The 20,078-nt window shown below is 72.0% G+C and overlaps 2 protein-coding genes across 2 annotated transcripts; both read left to right on the top strand.

Annotated features, from left to right (window-relative positions):
• Positions 1-1,873: 1,873 nt before the first annotated feature.
• On the top strand, positions 1,874-12,438 carry IMPDH1 (inosine monophosphate dehydrogenase 1). Its single transcript, XM_030960879.1, has 17 exons — positions 1,874-1,922; positions 3,195-3,290; positions 3,677-3,725; positions 4,055-4,156; positions 4,576-4,650; positions 5,479-5,685; positions 6,507-6,594; positions 7,437-7,636; positions 8,726-8,816; positions 9,877-9,972; positions 10,190-10,289; positions 10,349-10,395; positions 10,783-10,927; positions 10,998-11,141; positions 11,210-11,293; positions 12,040-12,056; positions 12,205-12,438. The coding sequence occupies exons 1-17, from the start codon at positions 1,903-1,905 to the stop codon at positions 12,303-12,305; spliced, it is 1,662 nt and encodes a 553-aa protein (XP_030816739.1). The 5' UTR covers positions 1,874-1,902; the 3' UTR covers positions 12,306-12,438.
• A 2,162-nt stretch (positions 12,439-14,600) lies between these two features.
• Positions 14,601-19,935, top strand: LOC115910621 (collagen alpha-1(III) chain-like). Its single transcript, XM_030960877.1, has 6 exons — positions 14,601-14,642; positions 15,855-16,212; positions 16,297-16,389; positions 17,123-17,562; positions 17,932-18,832; positions 19,283-19,935. The coding sequence occupies exons 1-6, from the start codon at positions 14,601-14,603 to the stop codon at positions 19,933-19,935; spliced, it is 2,487 nt and encodes an 828-aa protein (XP_030816737.1).
• Positions 19,936-20,078: the final 143 nt, after the last annotated feature.

The following is a 20,078-nucleotide window of genomic DNA, read 5'->3' as shown; positions in this document are numbered from 1 at the left end:
GGGGTCAGTGTAGGGTCAGTGAGGAGGGGTCAGTGTGGGTCAGTATGGGTGTGTCATTGTGGGGGTCAGTGTGGGGGTCAGTGTGGGGGGGTCAGTATGGGGTCAGTATGAGTGTGTCATTGTGGGGGGGTGAGTGTGGGGGGGTCAGTATGGGGTCAGTATGAGTGTGTCATTGTGGGGGGGTCAGTGTGGGGGGCTCATTGTGGGGGGGTCAGTATGGGGTCAGTATGAGTGTGTCATTGTGGGGGGGTCCGTGCCGTGGCCGTGCCTCGGGTGGGCTCTGTTCGCCCCCCGCGGGTCCCTGCGCTGGGGCGGTCACCTGGGGACACGGGGGGGTCACCTTGGAGGGGGCGGGGAGCGCTGTCCTGGCCGGGGGGGGCGCTGTGCCCCCCCTGCCCTGCCGTGCCCGGCCCTGCCTGCGGGGGGCGCAGTGCGGGGTCCCGCACCCACTTTGGGGGGCACCGACCCCCGGGAGTGCATGGGGGTGACCCCCGGACAGGGGGGGTGAGCGCTGAGGGGGGTGGACAGGGCACACAGGTGAGGGCAGGGCACACAGGTGAGCACAAGTGCACACACGGGTGAGCGCAGGTGATCTCAGGAGCTCACAGGAGCTCACCCAGGTGCACACAGGTGCTCACAGGAGCTCACCCAGGTGCACACAGGTGCACACAGGTGCACACAGGTGCTCACAGGTGCTCACAGGAGCTCACAGGTGCTCACACAGGTGCACACAGGTGCTCACAGGTGCTCACAGGTGCTCACAGGAGCTCACAGGAGCTCACAGGTGCTCACAGGTGCTCACACAGGTGCGCACAGGTGCTCACAGGTGCTCACAGGAGCTCACAGGTGCACACAGGAGCTCACAGGTGCTCACACAGGTGCACACAGGTGCTCACAGGTGCTCACAGGTGCTCACAGGAGCTCACAGGTGCTCACACAGGTGCACACAGGTGCTCACACAGGTGCTCACAGGTGCTCACAGGTGCTCACAGGAGCTCACAGGTGCTCACAGTGTCACATCACTGCACACAGGAGCTCACAGGTGCTCACACAGGTGCACACAGGTGCTCACAGGTGCTCACAGGAGCTCACAGGTGCTCACAGGTGCTCACAGGTGCTCACAGGAGCTCACAGGTGCTCACAGGTGCTCACAGGAGCTCACAGGTGCTCACACAGGTGCACACAGGTGCTCACAGGTGCTCGCAGGTGCTCACAGGAGCTCACAGGTGCTCACACAGGTGCTCACGGGTGCTCACAGGTGCTCACAGGAGCTCACAGGAGCTCACAGGTGCTCACACAGGTGCTCACACAGGTGCACACAGGTGCTCACACAGGTGCTCACACAGGTGCACACAGGTGCTCACCCAGGTGCTCGCAGGTGCTCACAGGAGCTCACAGGAGCTCACCCAGGTGCTCGCAGGTGCGGCTGCTTTGCCGCCCCGTCCCCCGGGGCTCGTTAGGGCCGCACGAGCAGCCCCGGGGGGCGCGGGCTGTCCCCAGAGCCGCCCGGGGCAGGGGGACCCCGAGGGACGCCCAAAGCGGAGCAGCGTGGCCCCAAAGGGGAGGCACCCCGAAATCAGGGGGGCGCCCCAAACACGGTGGGCACCCTCAACAGGAGATTGCTCCCCAAGAAAGGCAGTGTACCCAAAAGAGGGGGTACTCCAAACAGAGGGGCGCGCCCCAAACACGGGAGCCCCCAAAATAAAGGATTTCCCCCCAAAGCGGGGTGTACCCACAGATAGAGGGGCGCCCAGGGCTGCCCCGACCCCCAGAGCGGGGGTGCCCCATCCCGGGGTTCAGGGGTGTCCCCGGAGCTCGGGGGGCGGGGCCGGGATGGGCGGGGCCGAGGGCGTGGTCCCGGGGCGTGGTCCCGAGGCCCCGCCCCCGGCGGCGCTCAGCGCCATGGGCGAGGGGGAGCCCAGGTACTGGGGTTACTGGGGTTACTGGGGGGCACTGGGGGCACTGGGGGCACTGGGAGCCGCTGGGGCGCTGCGGGGGCGCGCCGGGGGCACCCCGGGACCGGGGCGGCGGCACCGGGGGCACATGGGGGGCACAGGGGGAGGGCAGGGCTGTACTGGGGGCACGGGGAGGGACTGGGGCGTTACTGGGGCGGGAGGGAGCAGCGGCGAGGGGACACCGGGGGCGTCACCGGGGGTGTGGGGCACCGGCGGTGGGGGGGGGCTGGGGGGTACTGGGCGCTACCGGGGGATGCGGGAGGGGCTGCTGGGGGATGGGGGGGTCCCCGGGCTGCGGGAGGGGTCACTGGGAACGCTGGGGGGGGTCACTGGGAGCGCTGGGGGTCACTGGGAGCGCTGGGGCCGCTCCCGGCGCGCTGGAGGCGCTGGGCAGGCTGGGAGCGGGGGGGCTGCGGCGGCCGGTCACGGCCCTGGCCACGCCCCCCCGGCCACACCCCCGGCCACGCCCATGGCCACGCCCCGCGCCGGAGCCGCTGCGGGAGCGCAACGCGCGGGATTGGCACGGGATCGGGACAGCCCCACGGGGACCCCCACGGGAACGGGACAGCCCCACCGGGACCCCCACGGGATCGGGACAGCCCCACGGGGACCCCCACGGGAACGGGACAGCCCCACCGGGACCCCCACGGGATCGGGACAGCCCCACGGGGACCCCCGGGACCCAACAGGAACCTCCCGGGGACCCCCCGAGGAACCCCCTCGAAAGTGTGACCCCTCCGTGACCCCCTCACGGACTCCCCCCCATGAACCCCCCGTGACCCCCCGAGACCGGGACCCCCCTCAGCTCCGCCCAGCCCGGCCAGCCCCGGTGCGGGTGGGGGTCCGGTTCCTGCTTTGCGGGGGGTCTGGGGGGGGATCCCGGTGCGGTTCGGGGGTCCCGGCCCCGGGTGGGGACGGTCGTGCTGCGGGTGGGGGTCCCGGTCATGGTGGGGGTCCCTGTCCCGGCGTGAGGGGGGATCCGGGGCGAGTCCCAGTCCTGGGGAAGGGGGGAATCTGTCCCAGTCCCGGGAGGCTCCTGGGCTGGTCGGGGGTGCCGGGGAGGCCCCGGTGTGCGGGTCCTGGGGCCGGTCCCGGTGCCAGTCCCGGTGTGCGGGTCCCGGTGTGCGGGTCCCGGTGCTGGTCCCGGTGCCGGTGCCGGTGTGCGGGTCCCGGTGTGCGGGTCCCGGTGCGGGTCCCGGTGCGGGTCCCGGTGCCGGTGCCAGCTTCCCCCGTCCCCAGCATGGCGCAGCAGCTGATCAGCGGTGCCGGCTACGTGCCCGAGGACGGGCTCACGGCCCAGCAGCTCTTCGCCTGCGCCGATGGCCTCACCTACAAGTGCGGGTGACCCCACCCCAAAACCCCCGACCCCCCTCGGCACTGCCCGACCCTCACAGGCGCCTCCAGACCCCCCCAGCACAGCCCGGCACCCCCAGAGCCCCCCGGGAAACCCCACAAAGATCCCCCAGGAACCCCCCAGGAACCCACCAGGGATCCCAGACCCCCCCTGCACCCCCACTGCCAACACCTCAGGAACCCCAGAAACCCCTCCAGACCCCCCAGGAACCCCAGAAACCCCTCCAGACTCCCCCAGGAACCCACTGACCCCCCAACTCTCGCATCCCCCTCCCTCGGTGCCTCCCCAGACCTCGGGTGCCCCCCCCCCGGTGGGTCTGGGTCAGTTTGGGGTCGCAGGGGGGTCCCAGCCCTGTGTCCCCCCACAGTGACTTCCTCATCCTCCCTGGCTACATCGACTTCACGGCCGACGAGGTGGTGAGTGACCCCCGGGACCCTCTGTGCCCCCCGAGATCCCCCTTGGACCCCCCCGCCATGTTCTCCCCACCGGGGTCGCTCCCCCAGCTCAGGACCCCCTCAGTGACCCCCCTGTGCCCCCATCCCCTCCTGCCCCCCAATGGGGCTGGGGGTGCCCTTGGGGTCCCTGCAGGGTTGGGGTGTGGGGGCTCACCCCAGCCCTCAAGGGATGGGCAGGGGGCAGGGCCCCCGTGCTTTGGGGGTGCTGGGAGGGCAGGGGGGGCAGGTGGAGTCGGGGGCCCCCATTCTCAGGGAGGGGTCAGGATTTTAGGGGTGCTCCCCTCCCCCAGGACCTGACATCGGCGCTGACCAGAACCATCACCCTGAAAACACCGCTGGTGTCATCCCCCATGGACACGGTCACCGAGGGGGACATGGCCATCGCCATGGCCGTGAGTGAGGGGGGACACTGGGGGGGACAATGGGGGACACGGTCACCGAGGGGGACATGGCCATCGCCATGGCCGTGAGTGAGGGGGGACACTGGGGGGGACAGGGGGGACACTGGAGGGACAATGGGGGGGTCACGGTCACCAAGGGGGACATGGCTGTCCCCAGGGGTGGGGGTGCACCCACATGGGTGGAGGCATCTTGGGGGCATCCGGGGGGATCCAGGGGTTGTGGAGGGGGTCTGGGGGAGCTCTGTCACACTGGGGGGACACTGGGGGGACACCCGGGGGAGCTGGAAGGGGGGGCACAGTCCCCGAGGGGTGCGAGGGCAGACGGGGCTCACGGCTGCAGGGGGTGCCCGGCCGGGGGTGCCCAGGAACCCACGGCCCCCCGTGCCCCCCGTGCCCCCCGTGCCCCCCAGCTGAACGGCGGCATCGGCATCATCCACCACAACTGCACCCCCGAGTTCCAGGCCAGCGAGGTGCGCAAGGTCAAGGTGAGCAGGGGACCCTGGCGTGGCCCCGGTGTCCCCCGGGGTGGGCTGGCCGCCTGCTGGGCTGGTGGCCATCAGCACCCACGGTGGGAGTCCCCTCCGTGTCCCTGAGCCCACCGTGACCCTGGGTGACGCTGTCCCGTGTCCCTGTGCCCCCCAGGTGCCACTGTCTCATTTTCCTGAGCCCTCCCGGTGACACTGTGCCATGTCCCCGTGCTCCCGGGCGACACTGTCCCATATCCCTGTGTCCTGGGTGACATTGTCCTGTGTCCCCATGCCCCCGGTGACTCTGTGCCATGTCCCCATGCCCCTGGTGACTCTGTCCCATATCCCTGTGTCCTGGGTGACATTGTCCTGTGTCCCCATGCCCCTGGTGATGCTGTCCCGTGTCCCCATGCCCCCGGTGACACTGTGCCATGTCCCCGTGCCCCTGGGTGACTCTGTCCCGTGTCCCCGTGCCCCTGGGTGACACTGTCCCTGTCCCCGTGCTCCCGGGCGACACTGTCCCATATCCCTGTGTCCTGGGTGACTCTGTCCCGTGTCCCCGTGCCCCTGGGTGACTCTGTCCCTGTCCCCTGGGTGACTCTGTCCCTGTCCCAGTGCCCCTGGGTGACTCTGTCCCGTGTCCCCGCGCCCCCTGGGTGACTCTGTCCCTGTCCCCTGGGTGACTCTGTCCCTGTCCCTGTGCCCCTGGGTGACTCTGTCCCGTGTCCCCGTGCCCCTGGGTGACTCTGTCCCTGTCCCCTGGGTGACTCTGTCCCTGTCCCCGTGCCCCTGGGTGACTCTGTCCCTGTCCCCTGGGTGACTCTGTCCCTGTCCCTGTGCCCGCAGCGGTTCGAGCAGGGTTTCATCCTGGAGCCGCTGGTGATGAGCCCGGTGCACACCGTGGGGGACGTGTGGGACGCCAAGGCCCGGCTCGGCTTCTCGGGGGTCCCCGTCACCCACTCGGGGCGCCTGGGGGGGCGGCTCGAGGGCATCGTCACCTCCCGCGACATCGACTTCCTGCGCGAGGGGGACAGGGCCACCCCCCTGGCCCAGGTGCGCCTGGGGATGGGGACAGCGGCACGGGGACGGGGTGGGATCCGTGGGATCCGTGGGATCTGTGGGGTGGGGTGGGGTGGGTGTGGGGCAGGGATGGATGTGCAATGTGGAGCAGGGATGGGATGTGGGGCACAGATGGATGGGTTGGAGGATGTGCAATGTGGGGCAGGGCAGGGCAGGGCAGGGCAGGGGTGGATGGATGGATGGATGGATGGATGGATGGATGGATGGATGGATGGATGGATGGATGGATGGATGGATGGATGGATGGGATGCAGGAGTTGGAGATGTGCAATATGGGGCAGGGATGGATGGATGGATGTGGGGTAGGGATGGGATGTGGGGCAGGGATGGATGTGGGGCAGGGATGGAGGATGTATAATGTGGAGCAGGATGGGATGGATGGATGGATGGATGGATGGATGGATGGATGGATGGATGGATGGATGGATGGATGGATGGATGGACGGATGGATGGATGGACGGATGGATGTGGGGCAGGATGGGATGCAGGAGCTGGAGGATGCAGAGATCCGTGGCGGGGGGGGCTGCCCATGGTGGCCCTGGGCCCCCCAGTGCAGGTGACAGTGACGGTGACAGTGACACACAGTGCAGGTGACAGTGACAGTAGCTGTGCCTGTGACAGTGCCAGTGCATGTGACAGTGACAGACACTGATGGTGACAGTGACATTGACGGTGGCAGTGCCGGTGCCAGGATCGCTGCCAGCCCTGGTGACAGTGACGGTGGCAGTGCCAGACAGCGCTGGTGCCAGCCCCTGTGCTGGTGGCAGTGACACGCGGGTCCCTGTGTCCCCAGGTGATGACCAAGCGCAGGGACCTGGTGGTGGCCCCAGCCGGTGTCACCCTCAAAGAGGCCAATGAGATCCTGCAGCGCAGCAAGAAAGGTGCAGGGGGGCACCTGTCACCCCTGGGGCACCTGTCACACCCCCCAGGTCCCCTGTCCCCCCTGAGTCCCCTGTCACACCCTGGGTCCCCTGTCACACCCCCAAGACCCCTGTCACCCCACAGGGACCCCCACAGCACCTCCCAGGTGTCCCCCTAGGGGTCACCTCCCCTCAGGGACACCTCTGTGCCACCCTGGGCAGCCCATGGGGAATGTCCCCTGTCCCTGTTCCCCTCACATTGTCCCCTGATGTGTCCCCAGGGCTGCTGACAGTGACCAGCATTGGTGAGCTGGTGGCTGTCACTGCCCCATCCTTCAGGTCCCCTCCTCGTCCTGGGGTCAGTCCTGTGTCCCCATTCCTGGGGTCAGCTCTGTGTCCCCATTCCTGGGGTCAGCTCTGTGTCCTTCATGTCCCTGGGGTTAGCCCTGTGTCCCTGGGCTCACCTCCATGTCCCCGTGTCCCTGCAGCCCCCCAGTGCCCTCCACCCCCGGGTGACCCCACATTCCCCCCGTGTGCCCAGTGACGAGCTGGTGGCCACCATGGCCCCGCTCTCAGGGTCCCTGCTGCGCCCCTGTCCCCACGCTGTCCCCACGCTGTCCCCACGCTGTCCCCTCGCTGTCCCCGCTCGGTGTGACTGTCCCCACGCTGTCCCCGCGCTGTCCCCGTGCTGTCCCCTGTCCCAACACTGTCCCCGCGCTGTCCCCACTTGGTGTGACGGTCCCCGCGCTGTCCCCACGCTGTCCCCGCGCTGTCCCCGCGCTGTCCCCACTTGGTGTGACGGTCCCCACGCTGTCCCCGCGCTGTCCCCGCTCGGTGTGACGGTCCCCGCGCTGTCCCCGCAGGGAAGCTGCCGATCGTCAACAGCCGTGACGAGCTGGTGGCGCTGATGGCGCGCACGGACCTGAAGAAGAACCGCGAGCACCCGGCGGCCTCCAAGGACGGGCGGAAGCAGCTGCGGGTCGGGGCGGCCATCGGCACCCGCGAGGACGACAAGTACCGGCTGGACCTGCTCGTGCAGGCGGGCGCGGACCTCGTGGTGCTGGTGCGGGACCCCAGACCGGGCACCCCAGACGTGCGGACTGGCACAACGGCACCCCAAACCGGCACCCCCAAACCGCATCAAACCGGGCACCCCAAACCGGGCATTCCAAACCGGAGCACCCCAAACCGGGCACCCCCAAACCGGGCACCCCAAACCGGGCACCCCAGACCGGGCACCCCAAACCGGGCACCCCAAACCGGGCACCCCCAAACCGGGCATTCCAAACCGCGAGCACCCCCAAACCGGGCACCCCAGACCGGGCACCCCAAACCGGGCACCCCAGACCGGGTATCCCAAAACCGGGGGCACCCCAAACCGCGAGCACCCCCAAACCGCGGACACCCCAAAACCAGGGTACCCCAAACCGGGCACCCCCAAACCGGGCACCCCAAACCGGGCACCCCAAAACCCGGGGCTCTGAGCGTGGGGGATGAGGGGAGGATGGGGAGGAAGGGCACGGGGCTTGGGCTGCAGGTGGGTGTGGAGGGGTCCCCAAAAATGGGGGGGTGAGGGCACCCCAAAAAATGTGAGAGCCCAAAATGGGGGAGATGAAAAAGGGGTGACATGGAAATGGGGGAGAGGAGCATCCCAAAAACGGGGGGATGAGGGTGGAGGAATGGGGGTGTGGAGATGCTGATAGAGGGGGGGTGGCCTCAGGGGGCTGCTGTGGGGGACCCCGAAAATGGGAACCCCAGAAATGGGGATCCCCAGAAATGGGGGAGCCCTAAAACCGGGCAGGATAGAAGGGAGGGGAAGGAGATGGCGATGGAGCTGCTGGTGCAGGTGGGTGGCTGCTCCTAGAAATAGGAGGGTGGGAGCACCCCAAAAACCGTGGGACCCCAAAAGGGGGGGGATGGGGTCTGGGGATAGGGATGGAGCTGCTTGTGCCCCAAAAAAGGAGGGGCTTGGGGGGTACCCCCTGCTCATTGAACCCCAACCCTCTGCTCCCCCCGTGGCACCCCAAAACCTGCCTGCCCACACCCTAAAACCTGCCCCGCACCCCAAATCCTGCCCTGCACCCCAAAACCTGCCCTGCACCCCAAAACCTGCCCTGCACCCCAAAACCTGCCCCGCACCCCAATCCCGCAGGACTCGTCGCAGGGGAACTCCCGGTACCAGCTGAGCATGATCCGATACATCAAGGCCAAGTACCCCGAGCTGCAGGTGGTGGGGGGCAACGGTGAGACCCCAAATGGGGCGGGGGGGCACGGGCACGGCCCGGGCTGCAGCCATTGGGCACTGAGGAGTGGGGGTGACCCCAAAAGAGAGCGGGGGCAATGGGGGTGGATTTGGGGTGTCCCCTGCAGCGGTGAGCTGGGATTTGGGTGACATTTTGGGGGCTGTTTTTGAGGTGCCCCCCATCATAGTGGGGCAGGATTTGGGGAGGGTGGGGATGGATTTGGGGTGCCACTTTTGGGCTGCTGTTTTGGGGTACCGTGTTTGGGGTGCACCCCTGCAATGCTGAGGTGGGATTCAGGGTGCCCTGGGCAGTGTTGGAGTGCTGTTTTGGGGTGCCATTTCTGGGGTGCCCTGGGCAGTTTTGGGGTGACCTGGGCAATGCTGGGGTGCTGTTTTGGGGTGCCATTTCTGGGGTGCCCTGGGCAGGGTTGGGGTGCTGTTTTGGGGTGCCCTGTGCAGGGCTGGGGTGCCATTTTGGGGTGCCCTGGGCAGGTCAGGGTGCCCTGGGCAGTGTCGGGGTGCCATTTTGGGGTGCCCTGGGCAGTGTCGGGGTGCTGTTTTGGGGTGCCCTGTGCAGGGCTGGGGTGCCATTTTGGGGTGCCCTGGGCAGGTCGGGGTGCCCTGGGCAGTGTCGGGGTGCCATTTTGGGGTGCCCTGGGCAGGGTTGGGGTGCTGTTTTGGGGTGCCCTGTGCAGGGCTGGGGTGCCATTTTGGGGTGCCCTGGGCAGGTCGGGGTGCCCTGGGCAGTGTCGGGGTGCCATTTTGGGGTGCCCTGGGCAGTGTCGGGGTGCTGTTTTGGGGTGCCCTGTGCAGGGCTGGGGTGCCATTTTGGGGTGCCCCGGGCAGGTCGGGTGCCCTGGGCAGTGTCGGGGTGCCATTTTGGGGTGCCCTGGGCAGGGTTGGGGTGCTGTTTTGGGGTGCCCTGGGCAGGGCTGGGGTGCCATTTTGGGGTGCCCTGGGCAGTGTCGGGGTGCCATTTTGGGGTGCCCTGGGCAGGGTTGGGGTGCTGTTTTGGGGTGCCCTGGGCAGGGCTGGGGTGCCATTTTGGGGTGTCCCCGCAGTGGTGACAGTGGCCCAGGCCAAGAACCTGATCGACGCCGGGGTGGACGCGCTGCGGGTGGGGATGGGCAGCGGCTCCATCTGCATCACCCAGGAAGGTGGGTGACACCCGGGACCCCTGAGCCCACCCTGGCAGCCCCGGACACCCTGCAGTGTCCCCAGGGTGCCCCCCACTGTCCCCCTGCCCCCATGATAGTGTCCCTGTCCCTGATCCCCTGCCCCTGTCCCTGATGTGTCCCTGTCCCCGGCAGTGCTGGTCTGTGGCCATGCCCAGGCCATGGCCTTGTCCCTCGCAGTGTCCCTGTCCCCATGCAGTGCTGGCGTGTGGCCGGGCCCAGGCCATGTCCCTGATGTCCCCGTCCTGTCCCCATGCAGTGCTGGCGTGTGGCCGGGCCCAGGCCACGGCCCCACCCTGGTACCCCGGAGGGGTCCCCCCACCGGCCCCGCAGCCCCCGCCCATCGTGGTACCCCCAGGGGCCCCCGCCACGCCGTGAAGGCGCTGGCACTGGGAGCCTCCACCGGTGAGCAGGGGCCATGGGGGGCAGGATGGGGGCACAGGGGGCGCCCAGAGGGGGTCTGGTGGCCACCCCCGAGGGGATCCCCCACTCCCGCCCAGCCTGGCCATGGCCCCGCAGCCCCCAGCCCACCCTGGTGCCCCCAGGGGATCCCCCACTCCAGTCCCGCAGCCCCCAGCCCACCCTGGTGCCCCCAGGGGATCCCCCACTCCAGTCCCGCAGCCCCCAGCCCACCCTGGTACCCCCAGGGGATCCCCCACTCCAGTCCCGCAGCCCCCAGCCCACCCTGGTACCCCCAGGGGATCCCCCACTCCAAACCCGCAGCCCCCAGCCCACCCTGGGGGGTGTCAGCCCCCACCCCCCGAGGGGTCCCTGACGGGGTGTCCCCCGCAGTGATGATGGGCTCGCTGCTGGCGGCCACCACGGAGGCGCCGGGCGAGTTCTTCTACTCGGAGGGCGTGCGGCTGAAGCAGTACCGCGGCATGGGCTCGCTGGACGCCATGGAGCAGGGCGCGGGCAGCCAGAAACGCTACTTCAGGTACCGGGGGGGCCGGGGGGGGGCGTGGGGCCGCCCCCGGCCGCCCCCCAGCCCCTGTGTGCCCCCGCAGCGAGGGGGACGCGGTGAAGGTGGCGCAGGGCGTGTCGGGCTCGGTGCAGGACAAGGGCTCCATCCACAAGTTCGTGCCGTACCTGCTGGCCGGGCTGCAGCACGGCTGCCAGGACCTGGGCGCCCGCAGCCTCTCGGCGCTCCGGTCAGTGCGGGACGGGGCTCCGGGGGGTTGGGGGGGTCCCGGCCGCCACCGACCCCCCGTGCCCCCAGGTCCATGATGTTCGCGGGGGAGCTGAAGTTCGAGCGCAGGACGGTGGCGGCGCAAGTCGAGGGGGGCGTGCACGGGCTGCACTCGTGAGTGGGGCCGGGGCTGGGGGCTTTGGGGGCTGGGGGGTTTGGGGGGTTTGGGAGAGCTGGGGGATTTGGGGCACATTTTGGGTGGTTGAGCATGGTTGGAGGGGGATTGAGGGGTTGAGGGGGTTTGGAGGAGGTTTTGGGGGGCTGGGGGGCTTTGGGGGGACTGGGGGGAGGTTTGGGGGGCTGGGGGAGGTTTGGGGGGACTTTGGAGAGGTTTTGGGGGCTGGGGGCTTTGGGGGGCTGGAGGGGGTTTGGGGGGCTGGGGGGGATTTGGGGGGACTTTGGAGAGGTTTTGGGGGCTGGAGGGGCTTGGGGAGTGGGGGACTTGGAGATTTTGGGTGGCTGAGAGTGATTGGAGGGGGCTTGGGGTCTGAGGGGGTTTGGAGGGGGTTTTGGGTAGCTGGGGGCTTAGGGGGGCTGGGGGGGTTTTGGGGGCTTGGGGGCTATGAGGGGTGAAGGATCTGAGGGGATCTTGGGGGGCAGGGGAGGTTTTGGGGGGCTGAGGGGGCTTGGGGGGGCTGGGGGGCTTGGGGGGCTGTGAGGGGTACAGGAGATGGGGGGATCTTGGTGGTCGGGGAGGTTTTGGGGGCTGAGGAAGGCAGCACTGCACATCCCAGCTGTAGGGCCCCAGTTGCCCCAGCAGTGGCTCTGGGCACCCCCAGTTACCCCGGTGCCGGGGATGGGGTTGGGCTGCGGGGGTCCCTGTGCCCCCCTAACCCCCCTCACCTTCCCCTCCCCTGCAGCTTCACGGTTCTGCCCTGTAAGTACCTGCTCCCCCGGGGTGGGGGGCACTGCGGGGCCCCTTCACCCCCCTTTGTCCCCTCCCTGGTGGGCACCCCCAGTCTCCCAGCCAGGATCTGGGTTTGGGGGTTCCCTTCCCCCCTGTGACCCCCTCCTTGTCCCCCCAGTGCCCAGAGGAGGCTGCCCCGAGGAGGGGTCCCCCCGGGCCGGCGCCCCCCGCCCGGAGCCTGCGGGGACCCCCCCGGCCCCCCGACACCGGCGCTGCTGACAGGCACCCCAATGGGGCACCCCAATGGGGCACCCCCAATGGGGCACCCCGCCAATGGGGCACCTGCAATGGGGCACCCTGCAATAGGGCACCCTGCAGTGGGGCACCCCCCAATGGGGCACCCCGCAATGGGGCACCCCAATGGGGCACCTGCAATGGGGCACCTGCAATGGGGTACCCGCAGTGGGGGCGCTCCCAAACCCCCCGAGCACAGGGGCTGCGGGGACCTCAAACCCACCCGGAACTGGGGGTGCGGGGAGCCCCCAAGTCCCCCCGGGGCACCTCAGGGGAGGGGGATCCCCAGGGCCCTCAGAAATGGGGGTGCAGGGACCCCCCAAAGGCCCCGGGGCACCACGGGGACCTCCCCGCCCCCCCAGAGAGGGGATGCAGGGACCCACAGCCCCCCCAATGGTGCGGGGACCCCCCAAACCCCGCGGGGAGCCCCAAACCCCCCCTGGCAACAAGGAGCTTGCAGGGCCGGGTCCCCCTGTGCCCCGAGTGGGGATGGGGGGACCCCAGCACTGCAGGGACCCCCCAACATCCCGGGGCACCCCACAGTGTCACAGGGACCCCACGGTGTCACAGGGACCCCACAGTGTCACGGGGACCCCACGGTGTCACGAGCCTGTGGCCTCCCGGTCTGGGGGGACCCCGGACTCGCTGTGTCCAGGGGTGAATAAAGTCTTGGAGCATCGGAGCCTGGCTTGTCCCTGTCCCTGTCCCTGTCCCCGGAGCGGCCCTGTCCCTGTCCATGGCCCTGTCCGTGGCCCTGTCCATGGTCCTGTCCCTGCCTTGTCCCCGGAGCGGCCCTGTCCCCGTCCTTGGCCCTGTCCATGGCCCTGTCCCCCGGCCGGGCCCTGGCGTGTCCCTGTCCCTGCCGGTGCCACGGGAACCGGGGGGCACACGGGGCACCAAGAGGGCACGTGCTGTGACACAGGGTGGTGGCACTCATGGCACGGGTGGCACACGCATGGCACGGGTGGCACACGCAGTGACACAGGGTGGCACACATGGCACGGGTGGCACATGCTGTCACACACACATGGCACGGGTGGCACACGCAGTGACACAGGGTGGCACACATGGCACGGGTGGCAAAGGTTGGGACACACCTGGGACCCCCCCAAGTGGCGCCACCCAAATAGGGGACCCCAAACGCGGCCCCTTCCCAGAAGAGAGACCCTCCCCAGGTGTGGGGCGTCCCCCAAACGCCGGATATTGCCCTCGACAAACGCGGGACCCCTTCCCTACGGGGGGCACCCCAAATGGGGGAGGACCCCCCAAAATTGGGACCCCCTTCAGGTGTGGGACGTCCCCCCAGTGTGGGACCGCTTCACAATGTGAGACCCCCCAGATCTGTGAACCCCCCATGACTCCCCCCGCAGTGTGCCCCCCCCCCCCAGGAGGGGGACCCCTCAATCCTGCCCCCCCCGGCTGTGGGACCCCTCCAGATTCCCCCGCTCCAGCCGGGTCCTGCCGGGTCCCGGAGCCCGCGGGGGGAGCCCGGGGGGCGCGGGGGTGGGAGGAGGAGGAGGAGGAGGAGGAGTGGGGGGGGGCTCGGCCCGCCCCTCCCGCCGCTGCCGCCGCCGGGGCCGGGCCGGGGCTGGAGCCGCCGCCGAGCCGGTGGGTGCGGGGGCGGGGTGGCTTTGGGGGTGCGCGGGGGCTTTGGGGTGCCCGGGCTGGGGGTGCGCGGGGCAGCGGGGGGGCCGCGGGCGCTGCCGAGCCGGGCTGGGGGTGCGGGGAGCTGGGGGGTGCGGGTTTGGGGTGCGGGGCGTGCCCGGGGTTGGGGTCCCCGCGGGGGCCGCGGATCGCGGGGTGCCGGCTGCCGGGGGTGGGGGGTGAGCCGGGTTTGGGGGTGCGGGGGGCCCGGGTTTGCAGGGGAGGGGGGCCCGGCTGCGGGGGCGCCCCGGGGATGCGGGGTGCAGGGGGGAACGGGGCCGCGGGGCGGGGGTTCGGGGGGTTCAGGGGTTCGGGGTGCCCCCCGAGCGGTGCCGAGCCCCGCGCCCCCCGCGCCGCCCCCGCGCGCGCGGTCCCACGCACACGCGCTGGCACGCGCCGTCACGCGCGCGCACACGTGCGCACACGCACCCACGCGCGGGAAAAGGGGGGGGTGCGGGGGGGGGCACGGCCGGGGGGTTGCAGGGTGGGGGGTGCGGGGGACGCGTGGGAGCGTGGGGGGGGGCACAGGTGGGGGGGCACAGGTGGGGGGTGCGAGCAGGGTGCGGGGGGGGGGAACAGGTGTGCGGGGGGGCGCGCAGGGGGTGCCCCCCGGGCCCTTCCCGTGCCCCCCCCGCAATGTCCCTGTCACACGCGTGGGCACGGCGGGAGGGGGTGGAGGTGGGCAGGGGGGGCAGGTGCGCGGGGCGCGCGCGGTTGTGACCCACGGGTGACACCGGCCTGGGGACCCCATCCTGCCGTGGGGCTCTGGGGCCGGCGGGTGCGGGGGTGTCCCGTGCGGCGGCCGCAGTTCCGGGGGTGTCCCGTGCGGGGGTGTCCCTTGCGGGGGTGGCGGTTCCGGGGGTGTCCCGTGCGGAGGTGGCGGTTTCAGGGGTGCCAATTCTGGGGGTGTCCCGTGCGGGGGTGGCGGTTCCGGGGTGTCCCGTGCGGGGGTGGCGGTTTCAGGGGTGGCAATTCTGGGGGTGTCCCGTGCGGGGGTGGCGGTTCCGGGGGCTGGCCCCGTTGCGGGGTCCCGGCTGCGGGGGCGCGGTGCGGGCTGTCCTGTGCGGGGGCCGCGGGTCCCCGCGTGTCCCGCGTGTCACTTCGCATCCGTCGCGCCCGCGCCGCCGCCGCCCTGACGGGCGCGGTGCCACCCCGCGGCGACAGCCCCTGTCACCCCGATTAGCGACCTGGCGCGGGCGGGGGGGCGCCGGGGGAGGGGACACCTCCGCGCGCCCCCGCGTGCCCCCCGTCCCCGAGTGCCACCGCCGCACCCGCGCCGCTCCCGCCCCTTCCCTGGGGGGCTCCCGTGTCCCCACAGGTGCTCCTGTCCCAGACCCGGGGTGTCGCTGTTCCCCCTCGGGCTGGTCCTGCCCTCCCCCAGGGGCTCCTGTCCCCAGGTGCCCCCCCCGGGACGCTCCTGTCCCCTCCCTTGGAGCGCTCCCATGTGCCCACCCTTGAGTGCACCAGGCCCGTCACATCCTGTCCCTGTCCCCGGTGTGCCCCTGTCCCCCCCGGTGCTCCTGTCCCCTCCTGTCCCTGTCTCCCCCCGGTGCTCCTGTCCCCCCCCCCAGAATGCTCCCTGGGTACGGGGGGCTGCCGGGGCTCCAGGGTGCCATGGGGGGCTCTGGGTGCCATGGGGGGCTCTGGGGTGCCATGGGGGCTCTGTGATGCCGGACGGTGACACCCCCGTCCCCCCGTGCCCCTGTCCGCAGCCGCTGCCGATGTCGCCGCTGTGCCCCGCGGGGGGGGCGGCCGCCCCCCGGCTGCTGCTGGCGCTGCTCTGCCTGGCCCGGGCCGCCGCCCCCCGCCGCCCAGCGCCGCCCCCCGGGACCCCCCGCGCCCCACAGCGACTCCCCCGTGCTGTCCCTCAACCTCGGCCTCAACTTCAAGATCAAGGTGCGGAGCCAGGGGGCCGCGCCCCCCGCGCCCCCCACCCCGCCGGGCCCCCCGGAGCGCGGCGCCCCCCACGCTGCCGGACCCCGGCGAGGAGCCCGGCTCCGCGGGACCCCCCGGAGGAGGCGCCGGGCCGGGGGGGCCGCCGCCCGCGGGGCCACGACCCCCGGCCCGGGGCGGCCCCGGGACAAGCAGCTGGAGCTGGACATCGCCATCGACCTGACGGCGGGGCTGGATCCCCTCCCGGGCGGCGCGGGGGCGGCCGTGCCCCCCACCAGCCTCCTGCGGGGCCCCCCCGGCCGCCCCCGGCTCCTGCCCGGCCTCTCGGAGCTGGCCGGGAGACTCAGCGCCGCCGGTGAGTGCGGGCCGGGCCCCCCAGAGCTGGGGAGCCCCCCGAACGTGGGGAGCCCCCCGACACCGACACCTCGGTGCCCCCCAGGGTTCCTGTTCCCCACGGGGCCCCCCACGATCGGCGCCGAGGGGGGCAACGCGTCCCTGGAGCTGGACGAGGCGGGGAGCGGCGCCGAGCCAGGTGGGGCCGGGACTTGGGGGGCGGGATTTGGGGAGAGGGATTTGGGGGGGCGGTGTTTGGGGGCGGGATTTGGGGAGAGGGATTTGGGGGGCGGGATTTGGGGAAAGGGATTTAGGATTTGGGGGGCGGGGGGTTTGGGGGGGGCGGGGTTTGGGGCGGGATTTGGGGGCGGGTTTGGGGGCGGGTTTGGGGGGGGGGGTTTTGGGAGGAAGGGGGGTCTGGGAGCTGGGAGAGTCCTGGGGGGTGGGAGTGTCCTGCATTTAAGGGGGGTCTGGGAAAACGGGGGGTTCCTGGGATTTGGGGGAGTCCTGGGCTTTGGGGGGGTCTGGGAGGAACGGGGGATGCTGGGTTTGGAGGGGCCGGGGGGGAATGCAGGGTCTGGGAGGGGGCTGTGGATTGGGGGGGCTGGCGGGTTCGGGGGCAGTGGGGGGTTCTGGGGTTTGGGAGTCCCGGGGCAATGGGGGGATCTGGGAATTTGTGCGTGCTGGGGGGCGGGCTGCGGATGGGGGGTGGCGGGAGGCAATGGGGTGGGATTTGGGGTTTGGGGGTCCCGGGAAATGGGGGGGATCTGGGAATTTGTGGGTACTAGGGGGGGGCTGCCTCCCTCCGGACGCGTGGGGAGATGCGGGATGTGGGGGGGTACCTGGGTGGCACGGGGGGCCCTGGGAGCAGCAAGGGGGGTTCGGGATGTGGGGACCCCCCTTTCCCCCCGCTGACCCCCCGTCTCCCGCAGCGCTGTCCCCCGGCCGCCAGCCCTCCCGGGGGGCCGCGCCGCCCCCCGCCGCCGCCTCCGCCTGCACCCCGGGATCCGCCTGCGGCGCGGGGGGGCCGAGCCCGGCGGGGCCTCCCCGCGCCCCCCCTCTCGTGGCCGCCCCACTTCCTGCCGCTGGGCACGCCCTGGCCCGAGGCGGCGGCGCTGTGGGGCGCGGCCTGGCCCGGGCACGTCTATGGGGCGGGGGGGCGGCCTTCGCGCTGCTGGGGGCGCTGGGGGCGCTGCTGCTGCTGGGGGGCGCCGCCCGGGGCTGGCCCGGCTGCTGGGGGCGCTGCTGGCCCTGGCCGCCTTCGCGCGCGCCTTCCCGCTCTTCTTCGACCCCTACGAGCTGGGGGCGCCTGCCGCCCGCCGCGGCCCGGGCGCTGTTCGAGCTGCCCTTCCCGTGCCTGGGCTGGGGGCTGGCGCTGGCGCCCCCCGCCGCCGGGCCGGCCCCGCTGCTGCTGGCCCTGGCCGTGCTGCACCTGGGGGGTGCTGGGCGCCGTGGGGGCGCTGGCGGCGCTGGGGGGCCCCCGGCGCTGCTGCTGCTGCTGCCCCGCGCTCTGTTCGCCGCGCTGGCGGCCGCGCTGGCGCTGCGGGGGCTGCGGCGCTGCGGGGCGGGCGGGGGCGCGGCAAGCGCGGGGCGGCGGCGGGGGGCGCGGGCGGCGGTCCCGCGGGGGCTGGGGGCGGCGGCGGCGGCGCTGAGCGCGGCCCTGCAGCTCTTCGGGGCGCTGCAGGCCTGGGGCTGGGCCGCGACCCCCGCGCCCGGGCCCTGGGCCTGGTGGGGGCTGCAGCTGGCGGGGCGCCTGGCCGAGCTGGCCATGGGGGGCGCTGGCCGCGCTCGCCTTCGCCGCCCCCCGGGCGGCCGCGCCCCCTCCGGCGGCCCCGCCGAGCCCCCCGAGGGCGGCGGCGGGCGGGGAACGGGCGAGGAGGCGGGGGCGCCCCCCGAGTCCCCCCTGGACGCGGACGGGGACCCCACGGCCGGGTACCGGCCCCCGTCCCCCATCGACCTGCGCCGCTCCATCGACGAGGCCCTGGGAGCGCCCGGAATGTTCCGCGCCGGGAACGGCGGCATCGGGGGCACCGGGAGCACCAGGATCGGCCTCATCGGTAACGCCGCGGGCGCCGGGAACACCGGCGTCGGTGTCACGGGCAGCACCGGGAACGGTGGGAAAGCCAAGAGCAACGGGGTCAGCGTGCTCGGGAGCACCGAGATCAGCGTCATCAGCGCCGCCGGCAGCGCCCGCAGCGCCGCCAGCACCGCGAGCACCGGCACCAGCAGCACCGCCCTACCGGGGGGCGGCAGCACCGGGAGCACCGGCACCAGCAGCACCGCCCTACCGGGGGGCGGCAGTACCGGCACCACCGGCACCAGCAGCACCGCCCTACCGGGGGGCGGCAGTACGCACCACCGGCACCAGCAGCACGCCTACCGGCGGCAGTACCGGCACCACGGGCACCGGCAGACCGGCCCGCCGGGGGGCGGCAGCGCCGGGAGCACCGGCACCAGCAGCAGCACCGCCCTACCGGGGGGCGGCAGCGCCGCCATGCCCGGGCTGGGCACCGGGAGCGCCAGCGGCACGGCCGGGGCTGCGGCAGCGGGCGGCACCGGCACCGCGGGGGCGGGCACGGATGGAGCGGCTGGCACGGCGGGAACGCCTGACACAAGCGGAAAACGTGGCACAGCTGGCGCAGGTGGAACACCCAGCACGGCTGGCACGGCTGGCAAACCTGGAACAGCTGGAATACTCAGCACAGCTGTAGCACCTGGAACAGCAGGAACAGCTGGCAAACCTGGCACAGCCGGCAAACCTGGCACAGCTGGCGCAGGTGGAACACCCAGCACAGCTGGCACGGCTGGCAAACCTGGCACAGCCGGCAAACCTGGCACAGCTGGCACAACCGGAAAACCTAGCACAGCCGGAACACCTGGTGTAGCTGGTAAACCTGGCACCGCCAGCACAGCTGGCACACCTGGCACACCTGGCACAGCTTCAGCAACCAGCAAACCTGGCACAGCCGGTAAACCTGTCACACCTGGCACAGCCACTACACCTAGCACACCTGGCACAGCCGGCAAACCTGTCACACCTGGCACAGCTTCAGCAACCAGCAAACCTGGCACACCTGTCACACCTGGCACAGCTGGCACAGCTGGCACAGCCACCATACCTGTCACAGCCAGCAAACCTGGCACACCTGGCACAGCTGGCACAGCCGGCACAGCCGGCGGGACAGAGCGTGGCACCCCCGGCACTGCCAGGGACAGCAAAACCGCGACCCCGGGAATTGGCGCCGCCGGCACCTCAGGGACGGGGACACCGGGCACCGCCAGCACCAGCAGCGCCACCGGCGCCCCCAGCGGCACAGCTGGAACCCCTGGCACGCCTGGCACGCAGGGCCCTGCAGCGCCTGGCACAGCCGGCCCGTCAGACCCCAGCTCCTCTGCTGGGACACGGGGCCCTGGCGCTCCTGGCACCCCCGGTACCCGCGGTGCCCCCGGTGCCCCCGGCGCCGGCAGCTCCGCCCCCCGCGGCCCCCCCACCGCCCCCCGCCCCTCCGGGCTGTCCCGCGCCGCCTCCTGCGGGGGCCCCGGCCGGGGGGGGATCCCCGCGCTGCCCCCCGGCCCGGGGGCGCCGAGCCCCGGGACCCCGCGCAGGGCCCCCCCGGCGGCGGCGCCCCCGCTGCGGCCGTCGCAGAGCTGGGCTGAGGGGAGCCCCCGGGCCGGGCCCGAGAGCCCCGAGACCCCCGCGGGCGGCGGCGGCCGCAGCCCCGGCAGCGACACCATTGACTTGTAGGGAGCGGCGGGGGGAGCCCGGCCAGAGACCCCCGGAGCCCCCCGGGACCCCCAAACGAGGGGACAGCCTCGGGACCCCAAACCCCTGAGACCCCCAAACCCCTGAGACCCCCAACCGAGGGGACAGCCTCGGCACCCCCAAAC

The sequence above is a fragment of the Camarhynchus parvulus genome, chromosome 1A, assembly GCF_901933205.1.
Source record: "Camarhynchus parvulus chromosome 1A, STF_HiC, whole genome shotgun sequence".
In the NCBI taxonomy this organism is placed as follows: Eukaryota; Metazoa; Chordata; class Aves; order Passeriformes; family Thraupidae; genus Camarhynchus; species Camarhynchus parvulus.
This window is presented reverse-complemented; position numbering and strand designations above follow the sequence as displayed.